Source organism: Brassica napus, unplaced genomic scaffold (assembly GCF_020379485.1).
Source record: "Brassica napus cultivar Da-Ae unplaced genomic scaffold, Da-Ae ScsIHWf_871;HRSCAF=1237, whole genome shotgun sequence".
Classification (NCBI taxonomy): Eukaryota; Viridiplantae; Streptophyta; class Magnoliopsida; order Brassicales; family Brassicaceae; genus Brassica; species Brassica napus.
This window is the reverse complement of record NW_026016911.1, coordinates 1-10,373: the sequence shown is the minus strand read 5'-3', so window position 1 is coordinate 10,373 and position 10,373 is coordinate 1. Positions and strand designations below refer to the sequence as shown.

The following is a 10,373-nucleotide window of genomic DNA, read 5'->3' as shown; positions in this document are numbered from 1 at the left end:
CCAAACGACCCTACCAAACTACAACTTCCTTCATCGAAGACATCTGCTGCCATCTTCATTCTCAGACCTTGAATATTTTCATCCGATATCCCATCAAAAGCTACACCAAGCGCTAGACACTCGACGAACTTCAATGCATACACTCCACAGTCGCCTCTCAGGTTGTTTTGTGGAACAATACGTTTTGTTCTTCGTCTGAATACAAACTCTTACTTGGCAGGGACTCGGATATCATCAGGAATAAGGGCATTCAGAATCGCAGGGATCATACCAGTAAGCGGCCTAAAGAAATTTAGCATTCTCAGCTCACTTTCGAGTGTTTGCTCTCCAACGATTGAATCATAGCAATCAACCTTCTCTTTATGCAGATCCACGTGAAAACCCACCCAATGATTGCCGCCAGTATTAAGCACTCCGTACAAGTGATCTACATCTGTAAACCACCGCAACTTTGTCTGAATGTCTATGGGGATCAAACCGTTTGCTAACCCCTCGTAACCACTTCCTTTGAATTTGACCATTTCCGGTTTGGCTTCGAACTGCTTATAATCGTGAACCCATGATTGAAGGAACCAAGAGTCTATAAAGGCAACGCGCTTGGACCAGATTGGGCTGGGATCTTGTTTGGACCTTTGAATGAGGACTCTAATATACGCAGCAATATGCTGCACAGATAATATATAACTCAGCTGTACCATACTTATAACTTAGCCGTAAAATAAATATAACTCAGCTGCATACTTACATTTTGAACCAGCCATCCATATTCTTTGATGGGCCAAGGTCTTGGAGTGATGAGGATTCTGTAGAACTCAATATCCTCGTGAGCTTCTCCATGTGGAATTTTCCTGATAATTTAACACAACTCAGTCTCTGCAAAATCTTTTTATTAGCTAAAATCAACGAAATGGTGCAAAAGTCCTTACTCGTGTGGCTTTAGGTGTTGCAAAAGATTATTCTTTTAACCGGATCAACAGGTCCTAGGGAATCATATATTGCAGGTGAAGGTTCTAAACCTTTTCTCATGCACGTCGTTACATTGTCTCCGATGTGGGGAAATGGTACAGAAGGACCAAATTCCGCACTCATTTGAGATCCATCTGGAGATAATTGAACAGCTTTCAGCCGATACTCCTTTATTCTTCCACACCTTTTCCTTTCATCTTCCTCCACATCAGATTCCGGCAACAGTTCGTCTGGCCACAGTTCGTCTGTTTCCGCCTCAATTTGCTTAGTCGGAATGGTTATTCTTATTGTACCACTGCGAGTCCTTTTTGAAGCAGGAATATCCTTCTTTAAGTCAGCCTCTTCTTGCTTCTTCTTCTTCTTCTTCTTAAATCAGCCTCTTCTTGCTTCTTTTTCTTCTTTAACTCAGCCTCTTCTTGTTTCTTCTTCCTCTTCAACTCAGCTTCTTCTTGCTTCTCTTCTTCTTTAACTCAGCTTCTTCTTGCTTCTGCTTCTTCTATAACTCAGCTTCATTCCTCTCCAAATCAGCCGCTAAGTTATTTCTTTTCCCTAAGCCCCTGCAACCGCGTCCGAATGGTGGTTCCTTACCAGGAGAATCAGAGACCAAATCAGCATTTGTTGCATCGGCATTACCAAACGCCGAATCCAAGTTCTTTTTCACCCCAGCAGCCTTATCCCTGACAACCTTCGAATTCAGCTTTGCTCCCATACCTTTCGCATCAGCTTTAGCAATATCATCTGCCAGATTCTTCTCAGATTGGCCTTTATCAGGGGTCTTTTGCGGTTGGCTGTCTTCGGACTGTTTATCAATAGGGGTCTTAGATGCAGGTTGACCACTATTGGAGTCCGGCTGTCGGTTGTCTTCTGAGACCATCACGTTTTGACCATCAGGTTGACCACTATTGGACTCCGGCTGTTGGTTGTCTTCTGAGACCATCACGTTTTGACCTTCAGGTTGACTACTATTGGACACCCCCAAAACTCTCAGACGCTCTTCAACTGTAGTTTTCACTGTATCTCCAATGGTATCCAAAAGGCCTCGGGAAAAAGATCCAAACTTGGTGTCGTATTCTGTTAATCTCGAGTCAAATTTTCGGTCCAACTTCTCGAGATGAGCAACTATGTTCAGCAGAACCGCTTCGCTACGACCCTTCTCCTTTGCACTCTCCTTCTCCTCTACAACAGCAGTTTCACCCTCATTGATTTTCACCTCCTTCTGTTTCTTACCTTTCTTCTGCTTCTTTGAGGGTGGCTCAGCCTCTGACGAAACTCCAGCCTTCGTTTTTTTGTTCTTCTCATTCGATTGCACATAAAAATCTCTAACAAACCTATCTGCATGTATATCTTTAATTAGGTTATCAAGTTGTGGGTCATCTGCTTCATCCTTCCACTGAGGAAACAGCTCTTCTAGACCCTCCTTCATCACCATTTTCCTCACACGCACCTACAACACAAAAACATAAATCAGTCATTAAAATTAACAACTCAACCATAAAATAATCCAATAACTCAGACATTACATTACAGGATTCATATGTCTGATTTAAACCTTACCGTTCCATGATCATTCATCTCCTTAGCTATTGTAGTAGCAAGACTTGCACGAGTACGACTTCCACCCCATCGCAAAAGCGGAATTTCGTCTGGATTCACTTTTCTGCCATAAAGCTCTCCGAACACTGTGACAGATTCATACGCCCAAACCAATAACACGTCCTTGAAGCCGCTAAAGGTGTACGACCCTCCTTGTGGATGCAACAACTTGATAGAATCAACAAGAAATTCATAGGCAGTCCGACCCCAAGGATAAGTCATCAGGGCGTCATCATCGAATACTCTTTTTGCACTTTCAAAGGGTATTCTACAATTATGATGCAAGCCATAAAGTCCAATGGCTTGAAGAAACAACAGCCCATACCATTTCCGCTGATCAGCACTCCAGAATGGACACTCCGTTAAAGCTTCTACAAGTTCATCAAACTTGGGTCCGTACCCAAGCGGCACTTTCAACAACTCCCACAACGCTTTGTAATTCTCTGGATCAGGTTCAAAACTTTTTTCTGGCAGTGGATTTGTGTTTAAACATGTGATCTCACCAAATTCTATTAAGCTAAACCTGAGAGGTTGATCAACAACGATAGACCAAATCTCCTTCTTATAGACTCGCAGCTGTCTACAAAGTAGATAATGTACGGTCTTACCAGACCACACCAATTTGCTCTCAGCCAGTTTAGCAATCAATCCAACAGGATACGTCTTCAGATTATCCCACACATCTATTCCAATTGCTTGTCTAAGTCGAGGGATCTCAGAAAAATGGCTATTCGTATTAATGCTTTTGTTTTCAAAAATAGAAGCCCCTTCAGGGTAAAGTCTTGGAGGGTAATCCCTTGCTAGATCTTCGGAAACATCCATCTGATCAAAAAAGACATATATAACATATCAATGATAAATCAGAAGAAAGGCATAAAATAAACAAGCCACAAAACATAACTCAGCCATCATTACATAAATAAATCAGTCACAAAGAATACTAAATCAGTCACAATTACCTTCTATAAATCAGTCGTTAAGGATCCTAAATCAGCCGTAACGAATACTAACTCAAACTCAGACAAAACATATATCTAACTCACAGCATTAATTATACTCACTCAAATACTCGAAAAGCTCAGAGCAAAGCCTCGAAATATACCAGAGAATACGATTACGGAGATTTGACGAGACAACCAATCTGAAGAAGAAGCTTACGGACACACGATTTCAGAGAAAACGCTTACGGAGACTAGAGAAGAAGATTACCGAGATTATTTCAGAGAAGCCGCTTTGCCGAGAAGAGTTGTAGTGAACACGATTTCGAAAACAGTTAGGGTTTAGTGGGAGAACAGTCTCGGAGAAGTTAATGATCGTCGTTTGATTTTCCTTCGTGTTAGGTGACGTGGTATCATTACTTCTGATGTGGATTTTCAAATTAAAATTAATCACAACTAAAAAAAAATAATAAAGGGCTTAAACAGTAATTTACTAGAGTTCTAAAAACACTATAGTCATTTTCAAAAGATTTGTATTAGTCTAGTCATTACCTTACTTTTTTGTATTAGTCTAGTCATTTTCTCTTAATTTTTTTCTTAATACTACTATACTTGTTTCTAAATACTTTTTTTTTTTTTAAAAGACTATAATCCATGTTTCCAAACACTCCAAATCTTTTTAATAGTCATATTCAAGTCTCCAAACACTCTAATTTTGTACTTGAGTTTTAATAATATAGATTAATTATTTCAACATAATTTAGTTAAGATTCAGTGTCTTAAAATATGAGTCATATTATTTTTCTAATACTAGTCTCTCAACTGGTAGATATTTCTTGTAGAACCCGTGGTTTGAGACAGGATTTGTTGTAAAGACTGAATAGTCGTGGCCATTTACCATCTGTCGTCGCCGTTTCTGGCGTTCACGGGCTTTGTTGTTTCGGAATTTGGAGCCAATAGAAAACGTTCTTGGCTTCGATCTTACCGTACCGTCTCAGCTGCGCGGTAATCTGTTTCATATGGTCGGCCGAAGGAGTTCTAGTTCCTTGTTGGTAAATCTCTTCGAGAGCCTTTAAATGATCCGGTGTTGGGTTCCACCGTGAGCTCACCATTACTGGTGGATGTTGAGTCTCTGAGTTTAGCATCATCAGCTCCCTCTTGTTCTGCTCTGCTGACATTGTTTTTTTTTTTGTAAGAAGGCTTCTGCTGTCATTGTTGTCATCACTGTTTTACAAATCATAACAAGCAAGAAAAATGAGCATTGCCCTCTCTCTAGATACAGAACATTTAAAAAAAATTAACAAGAAAGCCAAGAAAATGAGCATTAATGGAAACTAGAAAATATATCTTTTGTAAGGGGGGGGAGAGAGCGAGAGAGTAAGAGAGACCCATGTTAAAGCGGTGGTCGAAATTGGTATTTGCGGCGGAAGTGGGGCAAGAGTAGATGCGTGTGATGAGAGGACGAAGCTTTCTTCCTCCGTTGAAGGAATCTGCACCTCCTTCGTTCTAACCCATCATCCACATTTCGAACTATTTTAATAAAATATTGTGTGTATATTGGAGCGGAGAGTGAGTGAGAGATATCAACTAGATTTTCCCTCTGTTTCTGAATAAGTGTCAATTTGACATTTTTCATACAGATTAATAAAGTGGATAAAATATATATAAGTTGTTATTAATTATACTACTCTGACCAATAGTATTTGAGATATAAAATTATTTATAAAATCAATGCAGGTTGCTATTAATTTTCAGCTCAAAGTAAGTATAATTTGCATTTGAATTGTAAAGAGACACTTTTTTTGTAGCAAGAAAAAATGTTAGAATGACACTTATTATAAAACATAGTGAGTATATTGTGGGAACCGAAATTCGCACTGTCGATTTCCGTTTAAATAAGAAAACTAGGAAAACCCTAATTTCCCAGAGGACCCGGATATCTGTGGGAACCGAAATTCGCACTGTCGATTTCCGTTTAAATAAGGAAACTAAGAAAACCCTAATTTCCCAGAGGACCTGGATATCTGCTAATACCACACGTCAAGCAATCAGAACACGAGAATAACAACGATAAAAATAAGAAATTGAAAAGAGAGCAAAGAAGATCTTATTCCGAATTTGCGTATGAGCGTTTACAACAACGTATAAGCCTGGGCTCAAGAGCTGTCGGCGAGTTTCCTGGTTCTAGCAACCCTAAGACGGCTAAACCTAATTGAGTCGCAGCTCGAAATAACAAAAATGGAAAAATGCCTAAATTGCTCTACGTGCTAAGTTTGCTCTGGAAAAATCCTCCTTTCATGCTCCTCGCCTAGGACTCCTTATATACTAGCTCCAGGGTCGGTTTACGCTTTTACTCTTCTGCCCTTAAGCTGTCATAGCATAAAAATGGAGATATTCCATTTTTTCCGATCTTCACAATTATCTTCAAAACTTCCGTAATTATCCGCAGAAACTTGACATTTATCCTTCCTTGTGGACCAAGCGTAAACCTTGCTAAGGTTTACGGGCTTTTGGTTAAAAAATCGTAGGATGGGCCTCGAGTCGTGTCTTAGGTCCCTATGGGCCGTCTTCCGACTCGACACGTTTATTACGATTTCTTTCGATAAAGAACGAACTTTCCGCGGTTTTTAATCCGCAAAGTTTGATCGATGATTTAGAATAGCGGAAAACATAGACTGAGCTTGCTACGGTCTTCGGGAGATAGCATTTGAAGGTTTGACGAGAATGCATGGACTGCTGTCGTATCGATGTTCGGAAGAGCCCGATCGCTACGCAACGACCGAATTTTGGCTCGAGCCCGGTCGCTACGTAGCGACCGAGCGGGACGAATGCTCGGCCGCTACGTAGCGACCGAGCTTGGCTTGGGCTCGGTCGCTACGTAGCGACGAGCGGGACGATCGTTCGGTCGCTACGTAGCGACCGAGCGGGACGAGCGCTCGAACGCTACGTAGCGACCGAGCTTGGCTTGAGCTCGGTCGCTACGTAGCGACCGAGCATGACGAGCGCTCGGTCGCTACAGGTTGGATGCTCGGTCGCTACATAGCGACCGAGATCGGCTCGGACTTGGTTGCTATGTAGCGACCGGACAGCGTGTATGTGCGGTAGTTACGCAATGACCGAGCTTGGTTCGTTTGCTTTGAATCTTCAAAGATACTTCTTCGTAAAAACTTCGTATTGGTTATTTTTTTCGAAAATTATATCTTTTTTTTACTCTCTTTCGGAAATGTGATTTCTGAGGGTTTTCGGGTGATAATTCTATCGTGACCGTTTTTGACCCCAACAGTTAGCCCCCCAGCCCGTTAGGGCCATGCATCGTAGGGTCCTAGCGTGCGGTTTGGCATGTTTGGAAAGTTAGGCGTGTTGGATGGAATTAATATCCGAAAGTCCGAGTTTGAATAGTAAATTATCATGCCTATAAGAAGGGAGATAACCTGCTTCTAGCTTTTCACTTCATTATCTTTTCAAAGTTTAAGAGTGAAAAGATCCTTTCAATTTTCTCTCTCTACCATTGAGATATTTTCCTTTCCCTCCCTGTTGAGAATGTCTCAAGGGATTTTAGGAAACGCTCAGCCTATTATCTTCAATCGCGAAACTGTCTGTGACCAACGCGGTGAGGTTGTTCAAGAGATCGAGTTCGTGGCACACTCCGCGGACCCTGCCGAGGCCGACGCACATTGGGTGGCTTCGCGCAACGTGGAAGAACCGCCTCCCGAGCCGTGGGTTCCCGTGAGGCCCTTTTCGGAAAGGGTCGTCGGGAGACCGAGCAGGTGTACCCTCCCATTCCTTGGAACCGTACGCAGCTTCTGTCGCGTTCCGGAAAACGTGAATTTTCGATTACCCTCGAGGGGGAGAGGGCTGACCAACCTCCCGAAGGCTTTTTTACTTTGTACGAGGAGCATCTGATGCGTGCTCGCCTATGGTTTCCCATTCCGTCGGTTATAGTAGAGTTTTTGAACCGTTTGGAAGTTTCGATAAGTCAGATTTCTCCCCGCGGTATAAAGCACCTTGTCGGTTGCTAGTCTTGGGGTACGAGCGAGGCATATAGCTCACTGCTGAATATCTCGATGCTTTCCTTACCCTGTCTCATGTTGGGACCGATCGTCTGTACGGTTTTAGACCGCGTACTTTTATGGAAGTCCTGAAAGGATTCTCTCAGGGCGATCGTGGATGGAAGAGTTGTTTTTTTTTACGTTAGATTGGATCAAGCCTCGGTTTCCGTGGAGTGCATTTCCTCGTTTAGGCTACTGTGGGGGGTAGGAGGTAACGTGTTGAATAACCACTCGTTGTTTTCTTACCACCCATTTTTTACCTTATATCTGAACTATGTTTATTTTGTAGTGCACAACCCCATTCCTCCTTTTCCGGAAGATCTGTGCGTCGTCCGAAACCTTCTCCATGGTGGCTCGCTGTTTTGGGGTTATTTCTCTCCCGAGAGGGTCAGTGCTGCGGTCGACACTCATCGATCTTGTTTCAGCTCGTCGATTGATGATGATATGGGGGTGTTTTTTGAAGATACCTCCTTGCCTGCTGTCTATGCCACTGGGCAGAGCAGTGGTCGAAGGCCGCCCGACGCTGACGATGATGCAGAACCGACCGTCGAGGATCCCGTCTTTGGTGGGTGAGAAGGTAGCGATTGGATGGACTGATCCTTTGAGTTTGATTATCGTTTATCTGTTTTCGGCCGAGTGTGGCCTTTTAAATTTGAATTTTGCTTAGGCCTAGATGGCCGTATTTGTATTTACCGGGACTGGCCGTTGGTGGCTTTGAATCCCTTACCGCTTTACGCGGTTTTATATATATGATGAATGTTTCATTTCGAATTTTCCTGAGTAGGTTCGAAGTAAATATGAGTTGTCGTCTCATATTTAATTCCGATGAGACGTTCAATCTGTTGGTTCGTTCGTGATTTTTCGTAAAAAATTACTTATCTTTACGATTTTCGGGAACATTGAGATGCGAACCGATAGACATGGTTTAGGATCTCGTATCATTTAGATATCATGTCTTGAGATGTTTGAGACCAGAGCGTTGGGTTTAGGGCAAGATCTAGGTTTACTTTCAGTTAAGGTTTGTGCGGTGACTAGCCGGCTATCGTTTTTCCTGTTGCGATTTCTTCCTGACTCACACCAATTTAAGTCCGCGATAGGTTCTCGGCTTATATGACTTGTATGGTACGAATCGAGCATCTTCTCAGAGGCAATTTTTAAGCCAACTGGGAGTGCTAAACAAAAATTTCGGATTTTTGTTGTAGCTCGCTTTCGTCCTTGTGTTGGACGTTTTTGAAGATCAAAAGAGTGATCGAATTGCGTTTGTTTAAGACGGCTGGCGTGTTCGTCAGGGCCAATCGACGAACTGGGTGTAAGGTTTTGGTGGTCGCGTTCGGACAATTTGTTCGTATTATCTTCGAATTTTAACTTTGCGACGTCTCGCAGTTGTTTCGAGGATTATACGTGTATCTTTGAGTGTTTGAAAAATGATAATTTTACGATTATGGGCCGGATGAGGCCGCCGACAAGAATCTTAACGTTTCCAGGCGTGTCCGGAAAGTTTTTGCGTTTAACTGAAGTGTAAACGTTTTCGATAAAAAGGAGCAACGTAGATTGTAGTAAAAGTTTTTGAAGTTTCTAAAAACTCGATTACAATAATGAAGATTTTTCTAAATGGGAGAATACGAGTATACGCACCCACTTCCCCCCCTTTTTAGAGAGGGGGATAGCTGAACTCGTCTTTTGACGAGCTGCCTACGTACCCCTTTCGAGGATCAAGCCATCTCGTAGTTCTGCTTCATGCTTCATGCCGAGAGTGTTTTTACTCGGCGGTAGACGTCGCGCTGTCCGCCTTGACCGTGTTGATCATGGCTGGGTCAACGCTATTTTCCGGATGTTCCGGTTGAGTTGTAGCGTGGGCTTCGGACTCGTGTCGAGTTTGAGTTTCGATGTCCGATGCGTTTGCGTCGGTAGACGATTTTTAATTCGTCTTTTCTTGGGGCGTTTTTGGCCGAAGATCGATCTATCTTCGTGCGTTTGCCGTTTGCAGTTGCAGAAGTCGTGATTTGCCTTAACTTGTGCTCTGCGAGGAAGCATAGCCGCGACTGTTTTTGGCATCTCCAGATAGCCGCGACTCCACTTGGGGTCGGAAATTTGAGACCCAGGTGGTAGGTCGACGGAACTGCCTGCATGGCGTTGAGCCATGGGGTTCCCATGATCACGTTGTAGATAGCGGCGACGATTTTCGTGATCTCCTTGGCCATGACTGGCAACTGGATCGATCCAAGAGTCATCGATACTTCGCCTGAAAACCCGTGAGCGGTTTTGGCGTCAGAATTACTTCTCCGAGTTCGATGCTCATCCGCTTGAGAGTGTCGCGGAAATTATGTTGACCATGCTTCCCGTGTCGACGAGTACCCTTCTGACTTCTTAGTCTCGTATGACGAGATCTATGACGAGCGGATCGCAGTGAGGTTGATCGACCGCCGGCTTCCTCCTTTGTGAAGGTGATCGAGCAATTTTAGGCATCTCGGAGAGGAGACCAGGTAGGCCAATTTGCACTCGACTCTGCCTTCCGTTGGTAAGCCTTGATGGCCGACACAGTATCGCCAAAGTATTGTGATCCTCCGATGATCATGTTGACTCTACGACGATTGTTATCATTCCCCTTGTCGTCCGGCCTCCTACCGCGTTTATCCCCAGGCTGGTTTCGTTGAGGGGATTTTTCAGCGGGTGGGTTTCTGTCCTTCCTTGGAGGGCGTCAGAGTCGAGGATGAGATCCTTGACGCTGGTTACTTGCCGAGAGCTCTCCAGCGAGTAGCTTCACACGGCCAGCCTTGCTCCCAAGACTTTGCAGTTGGTCTGTGGAGTGTCCTCGTGACTGGTAGGA

The 10,373-nt window shown here is 43.5% G+C and overlaps 1 protein-coding gene across 1 annotated transcript; it reads right to left on the bottom strand.

Annotated features, from left to right (window-relative positions):
* Positions 1 to 209: 209 nt before the first annotated feature.
* On the bottom strand, positions 210 to 4,675 carry LOC125606393. Its single transcript, XM_048775452.1, has 5 exons — positions 4,463 to 4,675; positions 2,521 to 3,381; positions 1,470 to 2,410; positions 746 to 848; positions 210 to 665 (listed from the first exon to the last, which is right to left on the bottom strand). The coding sequence occupies exons 1-5, from the start codon at positions 4,673 to 4,675 to the stop codon at positions 210 to 212; spliced, it is 2,574 nt and encodes an 857-aa protein (XP_048631409.1).
* Positions 4,676 to 10,373: the final 5,698 nt, after the last annotated feature.

What these genes read in the sequence shown, in the direction of transcription:
- LOC125606393 (XM_048775452.1), bottom strand. Translation starts at nt 4,675, where the DNA reads ATGTCAGCAGAGCAGAACAAGAGGGAGCTGATGATGCTAAACTCAGAG. An exon ending in AGATGAATGATCATGGAACG is followed by an intron (nt 2,411 to 2,520) that starts GTAAGGTTTAAA and finishes TTTGTGTTGTAG; the next exon opens with GTGCGTGTGAGGAAAATGGT. An exon ending in ATGGATGGCTGGTTCAAAAT is followed by an intron (nt 666 to 745) that starts GTAAGTATGCAG and finishes TTATCTGTGCAG; the next exon opens with CATATTGCTGCGTATATTAG.